This window comes from Cervus elaphus, chromosome 33, assembly GCF_910594005.1.
Source record: "Cervus elaphus chromosome 33, mCerEla1.1, whole genome shotgun sequence".
Lineage (NCBI taxonomy): Eukaryota > Metazoa > Chordata > Mammalia > Artiodactyla > Cervidae > Cervus > Cervus elaphus.
The window spans coordinates 28,174,385-28,200,599 of NC_057847.1; the positions used below are offsets into that span (position 1 = coordinate 28,174,385).

Sequence of the window (26,215 nt, forward strand, 5' to 3'; positions counted from 1 at the left end):
CATTCCTTTCATATGCATCTCAGCTATCTGGGCCAGCATCTGTTATCTGTTTTTTGACTTCTCACTGCCCCCTCTCCCCACTCCCACCCAGCTCTTTGGCAATCACCATAGCGGGCATGGAGGCATGTGCTGGATTGTTTTCCCCCTTGGGAGACTTCATTCACATTTGGAGGCCCGAAATCGCTGATGGCTGTTACATCCTTGTTTACTGATATTCCATTTCACAAAACTTAAAAAAAAAAAAAAAATTCTTCCCTATTGAAAAACTAACAAAAAGACCTGGGAAAGAGACTTTCAGAACAATGGTTACAACTTCTTGTCTAGATAAATCATAATATACACAAATAGCTTCCAAAATAACTTTTATTACTATATAAAAACAAGAAAAAAATAGATGCATATTTTTTCTACAAAATTATAAAATATTCAGGCTATTTAACATTTTTGCATAAATGTATTGAGATTAAAAAGGTAGATTTAAACAGAGAAATCTTTTCCACTTAAAGTTTTCAGGTACTTTGTAGGGGATAAAGAAGTTTTCATTCTTCTATACTTTCCTATGTGTAGCTTAAAGACAGCAGTTACAGTTTTCTGTCTGAGTTATCTAAAAAAGGACATACAAAGATAAAAATTCCATCATGCTTCAATAAAATTAGCAAAAAGCTTCACTTCAGGCTTTCAGATTTGGCAGTTGCGGTCAGTTTTGCACTGGAATTTCCAACTCAGCAGGGAAAGAGCCTAATTAAAAGCAAGACATCCTCTTTATTTTGTCCTTCAGAAAACAAAAATCACTTGTCAGTATTCCTTAAAAAGTGCAGTTACCTCCTTTGTCATTTGATCATAAGGTCTGAGCTACTGTTTCTAACCCACACAGCTTAAATGAAACCAGGAGAGGAAAGGGAGGGAGGGACTTTGAGGGTGGATTCAGTTTGACATAATGAGCACAGGAAGCTGTACACTTTTGATAACATTAATTCAAAAAGTATAATCGTCTGAGTTTCTCAATAAACCCTTCGAGACAAAAGCCTTTAGTGTTGATTTAGATGCGTGTTAAAATAAAGCTTTTTTTCCTGAAATTAGATTATGGGGTAAGGCAAGCCAGACCATCTCTGTAGATGATATAAGCTATAATTATTTGGTAAGATTTCAATCACTGTTTTGGAATTGATACCTAAGGCTTTCTTCTCCCGTGTTCTTTTTGTGGACTTTTTAATGAGATATTCTGGGGGGAGATGCTTTAGGTAGGAAATACCAGCTTTTGAAAGATAAAGGTATAATTATCATTAGAATAAAAGGTCCATTAAAAGAATCTCAAACAGAAAGGTTTTCTAGATATATTTTACTATGCATTGTTTTCACAAAGGTTGAAAAAGAAAGAAAAGAAGTTCCTATAATATCTGTAAGATGAACCTCACATTAGCCCACAAGAGGGATAAAATAAAGGGCTGAGATGAGGAGTGCTCGAATACTTCTCAAGGGAGCAGCACAGTCTAGTGCCATAATTAGCTTTTCATTTTCTCTTTCCTGGCCTGTATGAAATGGAATGGCAGCTTCAATCCTTGGGGTGGCCATTAAGCCCTTGCCCCCCCAAATACCTGGAATTTTGTGCACCTCTATGTAATGAAACATCCATTTACCAAAATATGTTTCTGTGTGACAATTCAATACCTCCTTCCACTTAGGACCTGAATTGCAGCAGGCTCTACTTCTATTGAATTTATGTGCATATCACATACATATACGCCAGGCACTGCGCTGGGCACTGGGGATCCCTATGACTATTGCCAAAATTTTGGAAACAGAATGAAGAAGACGACAGTATTTTGGCAAGCAACTCAAATGATGATCATCAAACTTCAGAGATGTGATGGAGACTAGCTCATACTCATTCTATGGGCATAATTACCAGTTACCCTAAAAGGAAATTTGCTAAACACCAAAAACATTAAGTTTATTTGGTAGAAACAGTTTAAAATTGCAGGGAAACCAAAAATCAACCCTCAGATAAAATGCATTGTTTCAGCATAGGCACCCCTCTAGGTTTTAAGTCAGCTCAGAGCCTAGATAGAGATCTCATTCATGAAAATTGTCATCTCTGAGTCTTAATTCACTACTGAGAACCCAAAACACAAGATACCCCCCCATCCCAGAATTCCACTCAAATCAGGAAGGACTCTAGCTTTTGCCCCTGGGGAAGGGCAGACCATGAAGTTCATCTCTCCGTGAAGTTCTTCTCTCCTACCTCCAAATCCAAAGCTATTTAGCAGCTAAGATTCTGAAGAACCAAAATTATAATTGATGAACTTTGAAAGCTATAGATGTTCTTGCCTAAACCTCTCTTTATTACCAAGACACAATTTTAACATCAAAGGGGCATCAAGGTAAGTCATGGCTTGTTGGCAGTGGCAGGGTGCCCATGGTGAATCTCCAGGTAAGGGTAGGCCCTCTTCCTTGTTCATTTGAGGAATCTGCCTTGTAAACAGAGCCAGAAGGTAAATTTTGAAAACTCTACTGCATTCCACCAAATGAGGTTTATCCAAGTGGGGTCAAAACAGGTGTAAATTAGCATGGGCTTCCCTAGTGGCTCAGACAGTAAGAATCCACCTGCAATGCAGAAGATCTGGGTTTACTCCCTGGGTTGGGAAGATCCCCTGGAGAAAGAAATGGCAACACACTCCAGGATCCTTATCTGGAGAACCCCATGAGCAGAGAAGCCAGGCAGGCTACAGTCTATAGGATCGCAGAGACACGACTGAGCGACTTAGGATGCACGCATGAAGACAACAACATAGTGAATCATGGACTGACCTGAGGTGCCAAAATGCCAGTTTTGGAGTCTCAGTTTCACTACTCATTAGCTGTGTGACTGTCAGGCAGGTTACTAACCTCTCTCAGATCTTTCATCTGTAAAATGGAGATTTTAATGGTGCCTACTGCAAAAGTGATATCTGAGGATTGAATGAGCTAAGATTTATAAAGTGCTTAGGATAGTACTGGCACTTAGTGAGTTCCATGTTTAAAAACGCCAGAAACTTAGGGGAAAGTGTTCTTTGAGGATCGTAGAGCAGTTTATACTGCCTATGTATTCAGGTATATTCTCATCATAATTAGGTTTGGAATCTGGATCATAAAGTACACCAAACCCAAGGAAGTCTTGGGATTAAGTCAATTTGGAAAAACTTCTAAGTCCTACCAGAGGAGACCTTTAGCTACCTACAGTCCTGTCACTGCTCCAAAGTGCCCTAAAATAAACCCTGGTCTCCAGGGCCAATCTAAGGACAAACCAGCTGGGGAGGGAGCAAAGGGCAGATACAGGGAAAAGGGAGCCAGTTGCTTTCCTACATTTTCTTCTGGGCTCTAGTCATGATACCGGTGTAGCATTAACTCTGTCCCAGATATTCATGATCTGATTCTAAAACTTTATAACTGGATTCCCAGAATAAACAGAAAATGACTACATGATTAGAGGCCAGGGAAGCTGCCAGTTTATCAGATTTACCCACTGTAGACATATTTTGATCATTTGTTCTATGCAAGGCACTGTGCTAAATGCTTTGGTCCTCAACGAGAAAGAGGTAATATAAGCACAATTTATATCTACTGTTATTAATATTTACATTGATCATCTCCCTTTCAATTTGGGTAAGTTCATAAGCCTCAATCAATATAAACACTTTGAAGACATCCTATTTTCTGATTAGAATAAATATTGACTCTGTGGACCTCAATCATCTCATGGGTAAATAGGAGAAGCTAAACTGGAGAGCTAGTTTTTTAAACTGGAGTTATATAGCTACATTGCTAGCCCATTTTACATGGTGGATCTCTGTCCAGCCTCATCAAGGGTGATGTTTCTTTTCCTTGCTGCTGCTTCATTGTTTAACTCCGAATCTGATTTGTCCACGTTGCCAAAGTTCATGGCCACGGAACTTTCCACTCCCTCTGGAGCACCTCCATTTGGCTGAAAAAAGACAGAGTTTGGTTCTTTAGGACGTTTCCATTGTGGTCTGGTGACTATCCAAAAGATGAGAGCCCCAAACACCAGAATCAGAAGGCCAAGGGTGTTTGTGAAAACACCTTCTGGTGGCAATGAACTGTATGCAGGACTTTTCCTATAGAAAAAGAGAGAGTGTGTCCAGTTACAAACAGGGTGATAGAGCAACATGCCAAACAGTCTTGAATTTATCTGCTCAAAAGGCACACTGGTACAGTGTGTAAATTCAACATAAATTCCCTTCAAGCTTGATATTAAGAAATTCATATAATTCATTCAGTTGATTAGTACAAAACTTAAAAAGTTCATAAAGTATGGAAATAATATAGCACCTGTACCACTTAAAATTAAAAAAAAGGATGATACAAAAATGTAGGTATATCATAATTACAGTTAATATAAAAATATGTATATCAAACCAATTGAAAGAGCATGCAGAACTTCAAAGGTAGTTTTGTAAGAGTGGTATAATTTGTTGACTGTTTGGTTTTTCTTTCAAGCGTTATTAATGCTATATTACGTGTATAACACATTTTTAAAAATAAATATTTAAATTTTTTATTTTCACCATTTAAAAAATGTTGTCCCATTTATATTTGTCCAATGAACAAGTATTTAATATTTTGTAGCTGAAGAATTGCAGTTAAGAAAACTATGAAACTTACAATGCAAAAATCAGCTTCTCAGTCAATCCCATAAGTACAGTTGCAATCACTGTTCCAAAGATGAAAAGTCCGGAATAAACATGTATGGGCATGAGAAGTGCTCGGAGAGAAAGTGGAGCCCAAGGAAGCAGAAAGACAAAAAAACCTAGGAGAAGCTGAACATCAAAAAATTCAGAGGTTATCAATTAATTCAGAGGTTATCAATTAATTAAGTTTTAACTGTTTTAAAATTATTATTAGAAAAGCAATATGTGCACAATGACAAAACATTTCATTTAGAACCAAGGGCATAAAATGAAGTTTCCCCATTCTAGTTCCACTCAAAAGTGACACCTACTATCACTATCTCAAGCTTTTTTCACAAAATTTCTATGACTAAACAAGCATATGAGTGTGTGTGTTTAAAAAGAAAGTGAGTCAGACTTAGAAAACAAACTTATGGCTCAGTTCAGTTCAGTTCAGTCGCTCAGTTGTGTCCGACTCTTTGCGACCCCATGAATCGCAGCACGCCAGGCCTCCCTGTCCATCACTAACTCCCGGAGTTTACTCAAACTCATGTCCATTGAGTCAGTGATGCCATCCAACCATCTCATCCCCTGTCATCCCCTTCTCTTCCTGCCCCCAATCCCTCCCAGCATCAGGGTCTTTTCCAATGAGTCAACTCTTCGCATGAGGTGGCCAAAGCATTGGAGTTTCAGCTTTAACATCAGTCCTTCCAATGAACACCCAGGACTGATCTCCTTTAGGATGGACTGGCTGGATCTCCTTGCAGTCCAAGGGACTCTCAAGAGTCTTCTCCAACACCACAGTTCAAAGCATAAATTTTTCGGCACTCAGCTTTCTTCACAGTCCAACTCTCACATCCATACATGACCACTGGAAAAACCATAGCCTTGACCAGATGGACCTTTGTTGGCAAAGTAATGTCTCTGCTTTTTAATATGCTATCTAGGTTGGTCATAACTTTCCTTCCAAGGAGTAAGCGTCTTTTAATTTCATGGCTGCAATCACCATCTGCAGTGATGGTACCCAAAAAAATTAATCTGGAGCCCCAAAAAATAAAGTCCGACACTGCTTCCACTGTTTCCCCATCTATTTCCCATGAAGTGATGGGACCAGATGCCATGATCTTAGTTTTCTGAATGTTAAGCTTTAAGCCAACTTTTTCACTCTCCTCCTTCACTTTCTAGGAGTTTTTTAGTTCCTCTTCACTTTCTGCCCTAAGGGTGGTGTCATCTGCATATCTGAAGTTATTGATATTTCTTCCAGCAATCTTGATTCCAGCTTGTGCTTCTTCCAGCCCAGCGTTTCTCATGATGTACTCTGCATATAAGTTAAACAAGCAGGGTGACGATATACAGCCTTGACGTACTCCTTTTCCTATTTGGAACCAGTCTGTTGTTCCACGTCCAGTTCTAACTGTTGCTTCCTGACCTGAATACAGGTTTCTCAAGAGGTGGGTCAGGTGGTCTGGTATTCCTATCTCTTTCAGAATTTTCCACAGTTTATTGTGATCCACACAGTCAAAGGTTTTGGCATAGTCAATAAAGCAGAAATAGATGTTCTTCTGGAACTCTCTTGCTTTTTCAATGATCCAGCGGATGTTGACAATTTGATCTCTGGTTCCTCTGCCTTTTCTAAAACCAGCTTGAACATCTGGAAGTTCACAGTTCATGTATTGCTGAAGCCTGGCTTGGAGAATTTTGAGCATTACTTTACTAGCATGTGAGACAAGTGCAATTATGTGGTAGTTTGAGCATTCTTTGGCATTGCCTTTCTTTGGGATTGGAATGAAAACTGACCTTTTCCAGTCCTGTGGTCACTGCAGAGTTTTCCAAATTTGCTGGCATATTGAGTGCAACACTTTCACAGCATCATCTTTCAGGATTTGAAATAGCTCGACTGGAATTCCATCACCTCCACTAGCTTTGTTTGTAGTGATGCTAAGGCCCACATGACTTCACATTCCAGGATGTCTGGCTCTAGGTGAGTGATCACACCATCGTGATTATCTGGGTCATGAAGATCTTTTTTGTACAGTCCTTCTGTGTATTCTTGCCACCTCTTCTTAATATCTTCTGCTTCTGTTAGGTCCATACCATTTCTGTCCTTTATTGAACCCATCTTTGCATGAAACGTTCCCTTGGTATCTCTAATTTTCTTGAAGAGATCTCTAGTCTTTCCCATTCTGTTGTTTTCCTCTATTTCTTTGCACTGATCACTGAGGAAGTCTTTCTTATCTCTCCTTGCTATTCTTTGGAACTCTGCATTCAAATGGGAATATCTTTCCTTTTCTCCTTTGCTTTTCGCTTTTCTTCTTTTCACAGATATTTGTAAGGTCTTCTCAGACAACCATTTTGCCTTGTTGCATTTCTTTTCCATGGGGATGGTCTGATCTCTGTCTCCTGTACAATGTCACAAACCTCCGTTCATAGTTCATCAGGCACTCTATCAGATCTAGTCCCTTAAATCTATTTCTCACTCCCACTGTATAGTCATAAGGGATTTGATTTAGGTCATACCCGAATGGTCTAGTGGTTTTCCCTACTTTCTTCAATTTCAGTCTAAATTTGGCAATAAGGAGTTCATGATCTGAGCCACAGTCAGCTCCTGGTCTTGTTTTTGCTGACTGTATAGAGCTTCTCCATCTTTGACTGCAAAGAATATAATCAATCTGATTTCGGTGTTGACCATCTGGTGATGTCCATGTGTAGAGTCTTCTCTTGTGTTGTTGGAAGACGGTGTTTGCTATGACCGGTGTGTTCTCTTGGCAAAACTCTATTAGCCTTTGTCCTGCTTCATTCTGTACTCCAAGGCCAAATTTGCCTGTTACTCCAGGTGTTTCTTGACTTCCTACTTTTGCATTCCAGTCCCCCATAATGAAAAGGACATCTTTTTGGGGTGTTAGTTCTAGAAGGTCTTGTATGTCTTCATAGAACCATTCAGCTTCAGCTTCTTCAGCATTACTGGTTGGGGCATAGGCTTGGATTACCATGATATTGAATGGTTTGCCTTGGAAACAAACGGAGATCATTCTGTCATTTTTGAGATTGCATCCAAATAATGCACTTCAGACTCTTTCGTTGACCATGATGGCTACTCCATTTCTTCTAAGGGATTCCTGCCCACAGTAGTAGATATAATGATCATCTGAGTTAAATTCACCCATTCCAGTCCATTTTAGTTCGTTGATTCCTAGAATGTCGACGTTCACTCTTGCCATCTCCTGTTTAACCACTTCCAATTTGCCTTGATTCATGGACCTAACATTCCAGGTTCCTATGCAATATTGCTCTTTACAGCATCAGACCTTGCTTCTATCACCAGTCACATTCACAAATGGGTATTGTTTTTGCTTTGGCTCCATCCCTTCATTCTTTCTGGAGTTATTTCTCGACTGATCTCCAGTAGCATATTGGGCACCTACTGACCTGGGGAGTTCCTCTTTCCGTGTCCTATCTTTTTGCCTTCTCATACTGTTCATGGGGATCTCAAGGCAAGAATACTGAAGTGGTTTGCCATTCCCTTCTCCAGGGGACCACATTCTGTCAGACCTCTCCACCCATGACCCGTCTGTCTTGGGTGGCCCCACACGGCATGTCTTAGTTTCCTTGAGTTAGGCAAGGGGCGGCGACCAAGAGCGCCAGGCTGCGATGGTGCAGGAGCCACCGAAGAGGAGCTACCCCACGTCTGAGGTCAGGGGCGGCTGCGGAGAGGAGCTACCCCAGTCCCAGGAGCGGCGGCTGCGCGGGTGCAGGAGGGCCGAGGGAGCTGCTCCACGTTCCAGGTCCGGAGGGGCGGCCCTGAGGAGATACCCCTCGTCCAAGGTAAGGAGCAGCGGCTGCGCTTTGCTGGAGCAGCCGTGAAGAGATTCCCCACGTCGGAGGTAAGAGAAACCCATGTAAGACGGTAGGTGTTGCGAGAGGGCATCAAAGGGCAGGCACACTGAAACCATACTCACAGAAAACTAGCCAATCTGATCACGTGGACCACAGCCTTGTCTAACTTATGGTTACCAATGGTTAAAGGGTGGGGAGGAATAAATTAAGAGGATGGGATTAAAACATACTCCCTACTATACATAAGATAGATAACCAACAAGGACCTATTGTATAGCACAGGGAATTATACTCAGTATTTTGTAATAACCTAAAATGGAAAGAATCTAAAAAATAATGTGTGTGTGTGTGTGTGTGTGTGCATGCACGTGCGTCTCCCCAGGTGGCGCTAGTGGTAAAAAAAATCCCCTTGCCAATACAGGAGATGTTAAGAGATGTGGGTTTGATCCCTGGGTCAGGAAGATCCCCTGGAGAAGGGCATGGCAACCCACTCCAGTATTCTTGCCTGGAGAATCCCATGGACAAAGGAGCCTGGCCGGCCACAGTCCATGGGGTCACAGAGAGTAGGACACGACTGAGTGACTTAGCACAGCACAGCACGTGTGTGTGTGTGTGTGTGTGTGTGTGTGTATGTGTGTGTGTATACACACACACATATTTACATATAACTGCATCATCTTGCTGTATACCTGAAATTAACACAACATTGTAAATCAACTATCTTTTGATAAAATTTTTTTCAGAGAGAGAAAGAGGGAGCTTTTAAAAATATAAGTGGGGTTTTATTGTACATATTTGTTCTGTATATTGCTTTTTTCTCTTAACAGTATATCTTGGAGATCTTTTCATATCAACTCATATTTATCTAGTTTATTCTTTTGAATGGATAATATTTTAAGACTAACAAATTATTCAGTTCCCTATTAATGGACATTTCTGTTTCAAGTTTTTTTGCTGCCATTTATAAGGCTACAGTGAACATTCTGATACTTAATTGTTCTTATCAGTTTCCATAAGATTGCCAAGTAGGAAAGGAAGTAAAAGATTTTTAAGTCACTAAATCTAAGTACAATAGGACACATTTTGTCAGTACAACCTAAAGAAAGCTAATGAGAAAGAAATGAGTTCTGCAGAAAATTCTCTCCATCTCCTCAATAATTAAATCCTTATTGGGATATTTCTCTGCAGTGAAGACAATAAGATTCTTACAGAAACTGAAGTCTGTTAATGCTTTCACAGTTTGTTTTGTTGTCCCACACCCCTGCCCATTAAGTAATCACTTCTCCTCCAGAAAATAAAGATGACTTAATGACCACTGAGTTTAGAGGGATTTTTTTTTCCAGCTATCTCTTTGGGATCTACCACCATAACAAAACAACTATGAGAAGAGAGAAGAATGAGAAGAAACACTAGCATCACTGTTCATTTTCCCTGATTGAGATCAAAGGACTAATGGGGGATAGAGAGGAATGAAAACAGAAGGGGTCTGACACCCTAAAACACATTTAGAATCAGCATAAAGGCAATAGTAATGAATGGAAAGTAACTGAAAATGCATTTTATAGGCTGGTTTGCATATGTTATTTTTCATTAATGCCACAAACGCCTGAATACATTAGAAATGGTTCAGAGAGTCCTCCTTGGTGGTTCAGAGTGTTCCTCATCCTCCTGCAGTGCTCTTCAGTGATTCTTTCAGTATTAATATCAAAGGGCAAGCATCCTCATGTATAGGTTGTACTTTCTATACAAAAATGGGGCTCAGGTGAGTGACTGCCAAGGATTTAGGACAAATACATTTCTATGAGTAAGTCACACTATCTTTTCTGTGACTAATTCACGGAAATATATATTTTTCCATAGTCCTATTCTCCTGTCTCTTCTGAAATTCCTAAGATTCTTATTGTTTTAAATGATTCTTACTGTTTTCTCTTTTTTCTTTCAGGACTTATCTTGTGTATCCTCTTATAGTCGCATAAAGCTCAATGATCTAAGTAGATGGGACATCAGACTTACAGGACTCCAGGGTGATTTTGCTCTCCTAAGTCTTACTTTTGCTATGAAAACATTTTTTTCAACATCAAGTTATTTTTAAAAGGAAAGGAACAAAAATTACAGGATGCTTATCTTTGATTAAAAGTGTTCCAAATTATGCAAATTTATAAGATAAAGACTTACAGTTTATATTAATCATTATTTCCTTTGATTTCTAAGCATGTCTCTTTGGGTCCATGCTTGTCTTGTGAAACAATGTATCCCCCACAAGTTAGACAGGTAGCCAATGCATAATAGGTATTTAATTCTGTTGAAAAATGGATAAGTATTTTTCAACAGAGTTAAATGGGGTCCTGAAGCAAATTTCTGATGTCCCATCTACTTATATCATTGAGCTTTACGGGATTATAAGAGACACACAAGATAAATCCTGAAAGAAAGAAGAGAAAACAGTAAGAATCATTCAAAATAATAAGAATCTTAGGAATCTCAGATGAGGCAGGAGAATAGGAATATGGAAAAAATATATTTCCATGGGTAAGTCATGAATAAAATTTCAATGACATAAAATGATATTCTCAAACATGAAGGTATTAATGATCTATAGCTGAAATGAAAAATGTCATCTTCAGGTTGTAAAGGAGCCTACCACAAGGCTTCCACTTTAACAAGACTTGACTTGGGTCATTCTAGTATGCTAAGCCCGAGGCAGAGCCTTTCGATGCATTATTCGTCCTTGGTTCCTATGATGTTGTGAAGGATGTATGAAAGTCTTAATTTCTAAGTGAGCAAACTAAGCCCAGAAAAGCTCAATAACAAGTCCAAAGGCCACAAATTACAAATGAATGAAATTGATTCAAACTGAGGTCTTCTGGATTCCAAGTCCTGTGTTTATAAATACTACTAGCTCTTTGGATGTAAGCAAGGAAAAAGTCAGGGACCACATTTTCTCCTGCTAAACCAAAAAGTTATAAAGTTGTGATGTTGCTGGAGAGGGTGTGGAGAAAAGGGAACCCTCTTACACTGTTGGTGGGAACGCAAACTAGTACAGCCACTATGGAGAACAGTGTGGAGATTCCTTAAAAAACTGGAAATAGAACTGCCATATGACCCAGCAATCCCACTCCTGGGCACTCACACTGAGGAAACCAGATCTGAAAGAGACACGTGCACCCCAATGTTCATCGCAGCACTGTTTATAATAGCCAGGACATGGAGGCAATCTAGATGCCCATCAGCAGACGAATGGATAAGGAAGCTATGGTACATGTACACAATGAAATATTACTCAGCCATTAAAAATAATACATTTGAATCAGTTCTAATGAGATGGATGAAACTGGAGCTTATTATACAGAATGAAGTAAGCCAGAAAGATAAACACCAATATAGTATACTAACGCATATATATGGAATTTAAAAAGATGGTATCGATAACCCTATATGCAAAACAGAAAAAGAGACACAGATGTACAGAACAGACTTTTGGACTCTGTGGGAGAAGGCGAGGGTGGAATGTTCTGAGAGAATAGCATTGAAACAAGTATACTATCAACTGTGAAACAGATTACCAGCCCAGGTTGGATGCATGAGACAAGTGCTCAGGGCTGGTGCACTGGGAAGACCCAGAGGGATGGGATGGGGAGGGAGGTGGGAGGGGGGATCGGGATGGGGAATACATGTAAATCCATGGCTGATTCGTGTCACTGTATGGCAAAAACCACAACAATATTGTAAAGTAATTAGCCTCCAACTAATAAAAATAAATGAAAAAAGAAAAAAAAAGTTGTGATGTGACATTTCTGAGAAGCCTAGTTAGTACACAGATAAAACAATAAGAGATAAGAATCTGAATACTTCAGGGAGTAAAGGAGAATCTTGAAACAATTAAAAATGTTTTCAATTTACCCAAGTTTAATATTAGAAGATCCATTGATGTAATTGACTATATTAACAGATTAAAGAGGAAAAACCGAAGTCACATCTCAACATACACAAAAAATATCCAATAAAATTCTACATTCATTCATGATTTCAGGTCTTCCCTGGTGACTCAGATTATAAAGAATCTGCCTGCAACGTGGGAGACCTGGGTTCAGTCCCTGGGTTGGGAAGATCCCCTGGAGAAGGGATCCGGTACCCACTCCAGCATTCTGGCCTGGAGAATTCCATAGACTGTGTAGTCCATGGGGTCGCTAAGACTCAGACATGACTGAGCGACTTTCACTTTCATGATTTCAAAAGAAAAACAAAACCAATTCACAAACTGGAATAAGAGAAAATGTGAAGCATCTGTATTGAATAGTGAAATGTTAGAAGTATCCTCTTCAAAAAAAGAACAGTTCAAAGATTCTTATCTCTACCTCTATTTTATACCCTGTAAATAATTCTATATACTTCTGTGTCCTTAACAGGCTTCCCTGGTGGCTCAGTTGTAAAGAATCTGCCTGCCAATGCAGGAAGTGTGAGTTTGATCCCTGGGTCAGGAAGATCCCCTGAAGAAGGAAATGGAAATCCACGCCAGTATTCTTACTTGGAAAATCCCATGGACTACAGTCCATAGGGTCATAAAAGAGTTGGACACAACTTAATGACCAAACGACAACAAAAATATACTTTAATACTTCTACACCCTTCAATTCCACTGGCTTGGATACACAGAAAAAGAGACAAAACTGGCAGTGCAGATAAATGGCAAAGATAGGGATAATTAAATAAATGGTGCTGGGGAAAGAGTTTATCAATATGGAGAAATAATGAAGTTAGATAACAATATCTCATCATGAACTAAGTTAATTCTAGATGAATTAAGTACTTCATATCAAAGACAAAACTTTAATACTCTTAATAGAAAACATAAAAGAAATTAATATTTCCAACAATATTATTGTAATGTAACCTCTTGGCTATTCATAGGTTTTTCTCTTCAACCAACTGTTCTCAGATATTATTGTGTATCTGAGTCACTTGCAGGGACAATGAAAGCACATATTGCTGGGCCCACCCACCTTGCCCCTCCTCTACTGTCCATCGTGAGTTTCTGATCTAGGAGGTCTGGAGTAGAACCTGAGAACTGGTTTGTTTTGACGTCAGGGTACAGAAGGATTTCATAAACAAGTCATCAAAACAAAACAAAAAATGATGACCTTAAAGGAAAAGATGATCAATTTGTTTCATTAAAATGAAGAATTTCTATTTGCCAAAAAATGCTAAGAAAAGAGAAAATACAAGTCTCAATGTTTGAAGATATATATATAATACATACAAATGAAAAGGAATCTGACACAGAATACCTACAAATCTTTAAGAAAAAGGAAAACAAACTCATTGTTTAAATGCACAAAAGACACGAACAGGTATTTATTTTTAGAGGTGAACCATGAGTAACCAGTGAAATAAGAAAATCACAAGACATCATTTTCTATCCACCAGTTTGGCAATATTTAAAAAAGTTTGAAGAGGATGCATGTTGGCAACAATGTGCCATATGTGAACTCTTATTTGCGGTTGACAGGGACATAATTGGAAACACTTTGGAAAACAAGTTGACACTATTTTAGATTGAGGATACAACTGCTATTGTAAGAACACTGCCAGAGAAACCTTTGCATATGGGGGCCAAGAGATGTGTATGTGAATGTGCAACTCAGCACTGTCAGAAACAGAAAGCAACTCAAAATTGTCTAAATGTATAATAGCAGGAGAATAGATAAGTAACTGTGTGGCCTATTTATGCAGCAGAATGCAAAAGTAGAAATGATTAAACTACAGCCAGAGGAATCAATATAGTTGAATCGACAGAATGAAGAAAATTGTAATCGAATACTTATGATACTGTTTTTTAAAAAGTAAAAAATACAAACTAAACAACATATTGTTCAGGAATTTACAGCATGTGGTAAAATTACAAAGAAAAACAGGAATGAGAAAAAACTTCTGGAGAATGGTTACCTGCAGGAGTTGGAATATTTAGAAAGATGTGGGATCAAGTTGGGGGGAGGAGGAGTTCTATGTTTTCTAAATTAAGGTGGATAGTGGAATTATGAGAGTTAATTTTATTATGATTCATAACTTCTACACACACAGGCTTGTTTTTTAAATCTCCCAGAGGCTAGATGTCACAAGTAGAAAAAAATGCCTACAACTTGAAATGCTTTGCAATTCATAGACAAATACAGGAAGCGTGAAGACTTTACAGCTTGGTTTGGTTGTATTTGCTTTGTTGCTAGTCCCCTTTCTTTCCTCCTTTCATTTATTGAAACAGCCTGCACCCTGGCTTCTTGGGCCGGTAAATCTTGACTTTACAAAGTGGTTAAATCAAAGTCCAAGATCGCTAAGGTAATCTCTTGACAATCTCTCCCATGCTCTTCCTACTCTGTGGTAGGTTTGTTTCTTGAGTTGGTCTTGGGAAGAATGCAGACCTCACGAACTCGGATGAATGGCCTGCACGAAATTACACTTTGCAACTGAAGTGCACAACAGTTGGCAGCTGGGCAAGCGAGCAGCAGGCAGACTGCTGTAGCTGCCCCGAGAGGGTGGGACTTCCTGTTCTCCGCCTACACGTGGCAGCTCCAAGAACCTCCACTGACGGAGCGTTCGTCCTGATTCACGGAGAAAATGCTTCCCCTTTTTACTTCTAACTTAATCTGACAGAGGCACATCTCTGTCAAAGCATGTTTCCGTGGTTCATGAATTTTTACAACTAAGAATAGGGAGGAATCTTTGTAAATCTTAATAAGAAAGAGGCTTGAAAGTGAAGTCGCTCAGTAGTGTCTGACTCTTTGTGACCCCATGGGCTGTAGCCTACCAGGCTCCTCCGTCCATGGGATTTTCCAGGCAAGAGTACTAGAATCTGCTGCCATTTCCTTCTCCAGGGGGTCTTCCCAACCCCAGGGATGGAACCCAGGTCTCCTGCATTGCAGACAGATGCTTTACTGTCTGAACCACCAGGGAAGCCTAAGAAAGAGGGTTAGCTCCTACCAAAAGTGAAGAAAGCAAGCTTAGAATTGGTTTCTTTCCATGGGGAAAGGAAATATTTTCGTTCAATTTCTTCCTGAGAAACATCTGGGTGATCTCTTCTGTCACTTCTTCAGGGAAGCAATGCAAGTAACTTAAAAACAGCTTGGATGCAATAACTGAATAAAGTTGGAATGTAGTCATCTTTCCCAGAAAAGGAATAGGAAGGAAATGGTTCATCTGGTTTCAAAACAAACAACCAGAAGTTACCACACATGATATGAATATTCACAACCTGACTTGAGGGGACACTGCTTGCTTATTTAGTTTTGAAAATTGTGTATATGTGATCTTTTGTGACATGTGATTTACTTATATTTAAGACAAAAGAGCCACAAGTTCAAGCAAGAAAAACAAGATGCATTTAAAAATTTAATATCCTCCCTGAGAACAAATAATTCCCCAACTAACAACCCCACAATGGTATTCTGGTATATTCTCCTGTGGGGAGCGGCCTGAACCAAAAGGCTGACTCTGGGAGCTGCCTTGATCCTCAAGGGTCTGTTCGCAGACATAGCTCTCTGTCCCGCCACCCCTCTCTGGAATTTATTATCCAAGTTAAATCTTAACAGAACATTAGCAAGCCTTGAATGCACACATGACGCAGATGGATAAGCCTTTCACGACCACCCTTAAGATAAACGGGATGCCCTTCTTATCCCTTGACGTTATCAGAGAGTTCTGGTGATTGTTATCTCAAAGTGATATTTATGGAAAAATATTTTCTCTTCTTAAGATTCTCCTCTTGGTTTAGTATAAATGTAACCCTGAGAAATAAAGAATCATCGCTGACTGCAGCGATCCTCTCGACCCCATCTGTTCTGTGTCTTTATTTCTTAGCCTAAAGGAACGCGTCGTGTTGCTCGCTGAAATCTTCCGGCTGGCTCGGCATTCTCCCATAACTTTCTTTACCCATCTACACATAAATGCTTTTTTTCCTTTCTTTCCTCCCCCCTTCTCAAATAACACTTTACTATACACATTATTCTTCAGTATTTTTTCACACTGAAGAACATATAATTCTACCCAGTAGACATAGGGGCTTCGCAGGGAGTTCACTGGTGAAGAATCTGCCTGCCAATGCAGGAGATGCAAGAGATGCTGGGTTCAATCCCAGGGTCAGGAAGATCCCCTGGAGAAGGAAACGGCAACCCACTCTAGAATTCTTGCCTGGAGAATCCCATGGACAGAGGAGTCTGCCAGGCTATATAGTCCATGGGGTCACAAAGAGATACAAGTGAGCATGCACACATACCACAGAGTAGACAGAACTACATTCTTTGTAATAGCTGTGTCATATTCAACAAATTTACCACAAGTTCTTATTGATGGTCATTTAGTTTGCTTCCCATTTCCTGCAAGCACTGCTGCACTAAAAATCCTTTTTAGAGTTCCTTTTGTGACAGCATTTTATTTCTGCTCTCCCCAAATGTGGGACTGCTAGGTTAAAGAGTAAGTATATATGTTACAATGTTGTGTAAGAGTAAGTATATATATATTTTAGAAAATAATAGATATTAACAAACTACTTCCCTAATTTGGTGGCAATTCACTTTTCCATGAGCAGTGTAGGAGTACCCTTACCTCACCTGTATGCCAGCAATGGATATCATTATTGTTCTATTTCATGGGGGGAAAATGATATTTCATAATTCTATTAGGTTGACTTTTTAATTATTAATATTTAGGAGTTGTTTTGTATATTAAACACATTAACCCTTAACACATGACAGGATTATGCCCCACATCTCCTTGTGCAGTTCCTGCCGACTTTATTATCTTTTGTCACATATACAGTCAGTCCTCTACAGCCCCAGGTTCAGAATCTATAAATTCCACCAACCGCAGATTTAAAAAAATGTTCAGAAAAATTAACTGCAGAAAGTTCCGAAAAGCAAAACTTGAATTTGCCATAGACCAGGAACTATTTATTTAGGATTTACATTGTATTCACATAGCATTTACACTGTATTAGGTATTGTAAGTAATCTACAGACGATTTAAAGTATATGGGAGGATGCATATAGGTTATATGCAAATGTGTGCTTAGTCACTCAGTCGAGTCCGACTCTGCACCCCCATGGACTGTACCTGCCAGGCTCCTCTATCCACGGGGATTTTCCAGGCAAGAATACTGGAGTGGGTTGCCATGCCCTCCTGCAAGGGGATCTTCCCAACCTAGGGACTGAACCCAGATCTCCCTCATTGCAGGCTGATTCTTCACTATCTGAGCCACCAGGGAAGCCCTATATGCAAATACCACACCAATTTATACAAGAAGCTTGGACATCTTTGGGATTTGGTATCTGAGAGGGTCCTGGAACCAATCCCCCAAAGATACTAAGAGATGAAAATAATTTAAAAAAAATTATGTAGTCATATATGTCTTTCTTTTCCTTCATGGTCTCTAGATTTCTTGTCAACCTTATGGGGCTTCCCTGGTGGCTCAGAGGTTAAAGCGTCTGCCTCCAATGTGGGAGACCTGGGTTCGATCCCTGGGTGGGGAAGATTCCCCTGGAGAAGGAAATGGCAACCCACTCCAGTATTCTTGCCTGGAGAACCCCATGGATGGAGGAGCCTGATAGGCTACAATCCATGGGGTCGGAAAGAGTCGGACACGACTGAGCAACTTCACTTCACTTCACCTCAGTATTATACAGATTACATGCTTTTTAATTTTCTTTTTCTCTTTTGTCTGATTTTGGATTTTTTTATATCCATATCTTTAATCTATTGTATCTGGAATCTTTCTTTTTCTTTTGTGTGATGTACATAGTCTTTTTGTTTGGTTTCCTTCAAATGGACAGCCAGTTATGATGATAACATTGATTAAATAAGCATTTTTTCCCTGATAAATTAAAATACTATAATGTCATAGAAAAAGTTATTATATATACTGTCTGTCCTCTGTGTTCTTGCCATGAATATATTTTGTTTATTCCTGTGGGAATACCTTGTTTTGAATAAAGCAGGTCTCCCTCTACTTCTTCAAAATTTCCTTGGTTATCCTTGGGTACTTATTCTTTTGCATAAAGTTTAAAACTCCCATTGAATTTAAAATTATAATAAATAAAAATACAGTTGAAGAAGGAAGAATGTTTCTATATTAATTTTTCTCTCTCAGTAGCATGGTATTCCTCTCTTCATACCATATTTTCTGTTTTTCAGTAAAATTTTATAGTACTGCACTGTATGATTTATAGGATTCTACTTCCTATTCTAAGTGGTTATTTCTAGTACAAGGAAAAGTCATTGGATTCTGTTGGCTGTCTTTTATCCAGATACCTTTCCAAATTCTTTCATAATTTAGTCATCTCTTAGATTTCTAGATATTCATGTGATCTGCAAATAGGGAAAAAAGTCACAAATTTTCTATTATTTATATGTATTTTTTTCATTAGCTGTACATTAGCTAAAACCTCTAAAATGAAATTGAATACAAAGGTTGCAAACATCAGTGTTTTATTTACTTAATGGAAATGTCTTCAGTATTTCAGAGTTTAAGCTTATGTTTGCTGTTAGATGTTGGTAAAGGTGTTTATTATTAAAGCTGCCTTCTTAGATATGAAGTATGCAGTACACAATGGGACCACATCTAAGAGGAGCTTGTTTTCTCCCAGTGTACTAGATCAGTTTTAAGTATTAGTTCCTTGTAGGTCAAAGTATAAAACAACATGGGACTAATGTCTTTTTTAATGACAGATTTCAAATGACCTTACCAATTGCTTATAATGTTATTGGTCTGCTTAGGTTTTCTAATTCCTTTTGGGTCAAATTGTTAGTTTATACTTGGCAAGAAAATAACCATTTTTTTCTTTAAGATTTTAAAGAATATTACCATATTATTAAAATTTAATAAACTGTCATAATTTTAAAATATTATTTGTGTCTGTGATTATATTTTTAAAATTCTGAACGATGTGTATGTTGTGCTTTTTCTCAGTCAGATTTGCAGTGGCTTATCTATTTTTATCCTGGGCTTCCCAGGAGGTGCTAGTGGTAAAGAACACACTTACCAATGCAGTAGACATAGGAGATGTGGGTTCAATCCCTGGGTCGGGAAGATCCCCTGGAGGAGGACATGGCAACCCACTCCAGGATTCCTGCCTGGAGAACGCGATGGACAGAGAAGCCTGGTGGGCTACAGTCCATAGCCGCAAAGAGTCGGACACAGCTGAAGCAATTTGCATGCATGCACATTTATTCTACTTGTTTTAAAGAACCAGCTTCTCATTTTAGCTATAATTTCTTCTCTTTTTTTTTTAAATTTATGGTTCTGATAGGCTAAATCATTCCCCTTCCCAAAGATGTCTACAACGTAATCCCTGCAAGCTGTGAATACATTATGCTACAAGGCAAAAGACACTTTCCTGATGTAATGAAGGTTATGGATTCTCCTGATTGGGGGAAAACCCTGGATTATATGGGCAGCCCAATTTAATCACATAAACCCTTTCAAAAGCAGAGAACTTTGGCTGGAGGAAGAAGAGATGAAGAGGAGAAAGAGGGAGAAGTCAGAGAGATTCCAAGCCGGTGAGATGGACGGGGGCCATGTGCAAGGCACAGAGTGAGAAGCTAAGGACAACCCTGAGCTAATAGCCAGTGAGAGACTGGGACCTCAGGTGTACAAGCACAAGGAACTAGACTCTGCCAACAACCTGGACTATTTTGCAACTTGATTCTACCCTAGAGTCTTTCTATAAAAGCCCAGGCCAGCTAACACCTTGATTTTGGCCTTGTGAGACCCTGAACAGAGAAACCAGCCAAGCCAACATGGATTTCTGATGTACAGAAACTGTGAGGTAATATATTTGTGTTGTTTAAGCCCCCATTGTTATGGCCACAACAGGAAATAATATAATTGTTCACAGATTTTTTTTTGGATGGGAGGGAGGGGGTCTTTACTATTCCTTGTATATTTTGCTGTTCTTTTTTATTTTCTTTTTTCCCTTCTTGTTTTACTGAGATATAATCAATCTTTTATTTTCTTAAATGAATACTTCATTTATATATTTTAAGTTTTTCTTTCCAATAAACAAACACATTTAAGCCTATATTCCTCTGAGTACCATTTTATCTAAGACCCATAAACTTTAGAATAAATATTCTCTTTTTTTTGCTAATTCCTATATATTTCTTAATCTTACATATTAAGATATAGAGCACAGCATAAAATTGGTTTTCAGAAATTCCAGCTTAAAGGATCTAGTATAAGAAACCTTGTTTTCACTTTAAAAGCTTTTTATTGTTATACAAGAAATGCATGTATATTTAGAAGATACAGAAAGTGAAAAGAAAAATAATCAACTAGAATTTAAAGTGTAGCATAAGGTATTCACAGCTTGCAAGGGTTAAGTTGTAGACATCTTTGGGAAGGGGCATGATTTAGCCTATCAGAATCATAAATTTAAAAAGAAAAATAGAAGAAATTATAGATAAAATGAAAAGCTGGTTCTTTAAAACAAGTAGAATAAAATAAATGTGCATGTATGCAAATTGCTTCAGTTGTTTTACAAACTCACTCCCTTTTCATCTTTTATATCAATAGGAAAGTAAGTTCACAATGATGTCCCAATCAGGAGTTGGATATATGTACTAAGGAAGGGAAATGAATTGACACAGTTTACAAAGATTTTTCAACAAAATGGTTAACACCAAAAACTTTAAAAATTAACCTTTACTTTTGTGACCTTGAACAAATTCCTATCTCACTCCATTAACATGTTTAAAAACAGTGCTCTCAAGAGTATGTGTTTTTAATAAATAAAGACATTTAATAAGTGAAACGAAAATAAAACAATCACTGAGCCTTCAAAATCTAACAAAGATGTAAAAATTCATCTCTTTACTCATAAACTTAGAAAATAGAAATGACAGGGAATGTGGGAAAGAAATATAGAGCTCTTGCCTGTGCTAGTTAATCCAGCACATGGAATTTAAAGTGCAAACGATGGCAGCCTAGAAATGAAGAGATGGCACTTTCTCAACTTACATATGTCCATATTTAAAACCTCACTATCATGCTCATAACTGAATTCTGTATTCTGGTGCCCCCTCAAGGGAAAATACTTATAATAGAAACAAACTGAATGATGACTAGAGGAAATGAAATGATTTCCAAGAAACTATGAATGAACAGAAAACATCAACAGTATCTGAACTGCTTTATCTTGTTTAGAAATACACTGAGATACTGACCTGTAAGATGTAGAGAATGACAGCTGTCAGTCCAACCCAGCTGTGCAGACTGTACATATTGGGGATCTTCTTGGCATTGTGGAAATCAAAAACAGCCACCAGAGAAATAATTGCAAGAATGGCAGCAACAGTGTTTAGCCCCGCATGGATGGATTTCATCAGGAGCTTGCTGCATTTCCAGGTCCATGGCAGTCTGTATACAATGATGGCTGAAGAGAAAAAAGGGGACAGAATGTAGTGTTGCTGTTCTTTTAACCAACGCATGATGAACATTTTGAAACATGGAACACTCCCTTCTCTGAAACCCTTTTCTGCTTCTCCTCTCTTCCCTGCCTCTCAGTGGTTCCTTCTTGAGCTCTTTGCTGGCATCTTCTTTACTCCCAACTTACGAATGAACCTTGATGCCTCTCAGGCTCAGTCTTAGGATTTTTCCTCTCTCTGTGGGTGATCTCATTCAGTCTCTCACTAAAATGCTACCTCCATGGTTGGGACTCCAAAATTCTCATCTCCAGCCCAGAACTTTCTTCTGAACTCCAGACCTACATATTCCAATGGCTTCTTGACATCTCCACATAGATGCCTCTCAAATATCTCAAACTCAACATGTCCAAAACTAAATTCTTAATCTTAGGGTCTGGTTTTTTCATATAAGCACCTTAATTTGACAAGAAAAAGACAGGCTAAAGAATAGAAAAAAATAAGCGCAAAGATATAAATAGACAAAAGAGTATATCTAAGTATTTCATAAAAGAGTATATCCAAGTGACTGGTAAACATAATAAAGATATCAACTAAATTGGTCAACAGAGAAATGAGAATACCTCTATCACATGTCTGAATGGCTGAACACAGGAAATACTGAGTAGTGGAGAGGCTATGAAACAACAAGAACTCTCATGCTCTGCTGCTAAGAGTTTAAATGAGAATAAACACTGTGGAAAACTAGCAGTATCTACTTAAGATAAACTTATGTGTACCTTTTGTTGTTATTTAGTTGCTAAGTCATGTCTAACTCTTTTGCAACCCCAAGGACGGTAGCCCACCAGGCTCCCCTGTCCATAGGATTTCCCAAGCAACAATACTGGAGTAGATTGCCATTTCTTTCTCCAGGGAATCTTCCCAACCCAGGGATCAAACCCATGTCTCCTGCACTGACAGGTGGATTCTTACCACTGAGCCATTATGATTTATTAATTCTACTCCTGGGCATACACCCCAAAGAAACATATACATATGTTCACCAAAAGACATGTATTAAGAGTAGTATTATAGCACTATTTGTTGTGGCCAAAACCTGGGAAATTCCCAAATGTTCATCATTAAGAGACTGAATAAATAAATTGTGATATATTCATACCATGGCATGAATGATCTAAAACTAGAACTTCACTCAATGATATGGATCAACCTATAATGTCAATGCCAAGAAACTAGATGTAAGCAAATATACACTGTATGATTCAATTGATATGAAATATAAAAATAGGCAACTCATCTTTGCAATAAGAAAAATCAAGACAGGAACTTCCTTGGCAATCCAGCGGTTAAGACGCCATGCTTCCAAAGCAAGGAACATGGGTTTGATACCTGGTCAGGGAACTAAGACCCCAGGTGGCCAAAATCTAATTAATTAATTGCCAGATACTTTTAAAAAATAAATAAATAAAAGATTAAAAAAATAGAAAAGTCATGATAGTGGTTGCCCTTGTGAAGAATGGGTATAGCAACTGGAAAGGAATGCATGAGGGATTTCCGGGCTCCTGCTAATAATCTGATTTTCAACCTAGGTGCTGGTTACACAGGTAATCAATCACTGAGGGAAGATGCATTAAGCTATACATTTATACATATGCTTTTCTGCATGTAGAGTAAACTTCAGCAAAAAGATTCTTGAAAAGCTTTTTCTTAGTGTCCTGGCTTAATCAATAGATTGTATGGCCACCCTATCCAGCATGCAATTAATTTTGTTCGGAAGGCAATATCCTGCCCCAACCTACCCTCATCTCACTCCTTATGTTGATTTCAGGGAAAATTTAAATATCTGGAAATGTATGGCAGGTTGAAAAAGTTTAAAGAATACTCTCTTGGAAAATGTGGGTCACATAAATTTCTTAATTCCAGAAAAGAAGTAGAAGCAGGAGCTGCTGCCTTTTCCCTTCAAAGACATTTATATTTTGAGTACAAGAAACTTAATTGGATCATAAAATGTAAAAGATTATCTTGTCCATTTTCAGGCAGAAACACAAAAAACCTACAAAGATATTAATAGATGTGAATTCAGCCACTTTAAAGCTTTCAGCACAAGATGCCAATCTTCCTATTCTTTGGTTCCAGTCTAACACTTGAGAGGCAGGCATCACAGTTAGGACAGTATTCCTTTTATCTAATCCAAATTCTGAAGGTTGACTATCTACTCATTTTAGTGCATATATGGCTATCTTATAAATGTTGATTGATTATATCAATATTTCCTTGAGGACATAGAAACTTTGCAGGTAATCATTTCTATAGTCAATAAATCTTTTCAAACCATTTAATACAACACCTTAAAGATATATGTTTGTCCTGTAGCTTCCAGGATTCCAGTTTCCCAAAGTGAAAGTGAAATCGCTCAGTCATGTCCGACTCTTTGCGACCCCATGGACTGACTATAGTCTAACAGGCTCCTCCATCCATGGGATTTTCCAGGCAAGAATACTGAAGTGGGTTGCCATTTCCTTTTTCAGGAGATCTTCCCAACGCAGGGATTGAACCCGGGTCTCCCGCATTGTAGGCAGACGCTTTACTGTCTGAGCTACCAGGGAAGTCACTCAACCAGGGATTAAACTCAGGCCTGACAGTGAAAGCACCAAGTCCTGGCCACTGGTCCACCAGGGAATTCCCAAAAGGTATGCTTTTAAAAGCTAGTTCGGGAAGTTCCCTGGTGGCCTAGTGGTTAGGATTTCCAGGTTTTCACTGTTGTGGCCAAGGTTAACTGAGATCCCACAAGCTGTATGGCAGGGCTAAAAAAAATAAATGAAATTTAAAAAATAAAAGCTAGTTCAACATCCTTTCTCATCCCTACTTCAATGTCTTTGAGGGCAGAAATATGAGGGCACACAGACACACACACACAGAAACACACACAAAACCCAGAGCCCTTGCAAGGTAGTAGGCATCATACTAAGTGCTTTACTTGTCTACATTATAATGATCAACTCAACTCTGTGAGGAAGGCATAGTGATTATTACCACTACACAGAGGAGGAAGTGGAGGCACAGAGAGGTGAAGTGGTTTGCTCAATATCAATGTATTTTTAAATTAATATTATTGTTATCACCATCATCATTGTCACCATCATCATAACCTCCAGGCACCACCCAGGGGGAAGGACTCTTAGATTGCAGAACTTGAATGGATGCATCCACATGCATAAAGGAAATACTCAGGATGTTTCCCTGAAAAGCAAATTATGAGCCATGAATCACGACAGCTTTTCCTCCCTAATCTGGGTCATATTATACCCCAAATTTCCAAAATCAAAACTAAGCTCAGATGCTAGAAATCAGGAATAGTTATCAAGGCTGAGGAGAGTTCAAGGGTTACCGGGGGGATTCTGGGGAATGTTGTTTCATGATGCGAGCATGAGTGTGCTCATGCAATGAAAACATATCCCTTATGATTTAGGTACTTTTCTGCATGTATGTGGTTCTTGAGCAAAAAAAACACCTTAAAAATGTCCAAAATTCAAAGACAACTATGTTCCCAGTAAAGAACTTTCACTCTTCTCAACACAAGAACCCCAGAAAAATGTGTCAAATTTTCACAAAACTGAAAGTCTACCCTCTTTGAGTGTCAAAACTTGATTTTTAAACTTTTCACATTTACTCAAATGTTTTTCAAGTTGGTTGCCCACTAGCTTTCCTTCTCTAGCAATAGCATGAGTGGAATATAATCTAATCTTTTATTGATGGTTTGGGGTTATCAGTAAAACATACTGTCCTATTACTATGAAGCAGGAGAGGTACTTACCTCTGATCCAAGTGGGCCCAGACAATTATATTTTTGTTTTCTCTAGTCCTTGAGTCTAGTTTTAGAATTTTCTGTCTCCTCTTTTAGTTTCTTATCCAGGTTAGGGTGCCTGCCTCCAACCTCTCCTCTCATCAGCCTGCACTATTATTCCTACCAGCTTTAATCTCTAGTTGATAAATTTTTAGGATGGCAAAACTCTTTTAAAATCTGTTAAATATGGATGGTGAGTACACGGGGATCTGTTATATTATTTTCTGTATGGTTGAAATAGTTCATGAATAAAATTTCTGTAAGCCTGCAAACCTAATAGGCAATTAGTCTCACCTTCTAAGCAGGAAGCTTGTGGAAACCTCAGTGGCTCTCTCATAGGAGGGAGGCATGGAGTTTTCAGTACCTGTCCTGGTGATAGAGAAATTCTGCAGGGTAGCTGATTAAGTTTCAAATGCTCTCTGGATAAATGGAGGATAACTCCAAAGTGATGCATTTGCATAATGTGTTT

At 38.7% G+C, this 26,215-nt stretch overlaps 1 protein-coding gene across 1 annotated transcript in view; it reads right to left on the reverse strand.

Moving 5' to 3' along the window:
- Positions 1–345: 345 nt before the first annotated feature.
- LOC122688403 (plasma membrane ascorbate-dependent reductase CYBRD1) overlaps positions 346–26,215 on the reverse strand; it is a 36,309-nt gene continuing 10,439 nt past the window's right edge. The window contains exons 2-4 of the mRNA XM_043894398.1: positions 21,705–21,913; positions 4,660–4,814; positions 346–4,112 (exon numbers count right to left, since the gene is read on the reverse strand). Of these exons, the coding sequence (XP_043750333.1) occupies positions 3,812–4,112; positions 4,660–4,814; positions 21,705–21,913 (665 nt within the window). The 3' untranslated portion in view covers positions 346–3,811. The remainder of the gene's footprint in view (positions 4,113–4,659; positions 4,815–21,704; positions 21,914–26,215) is intronic.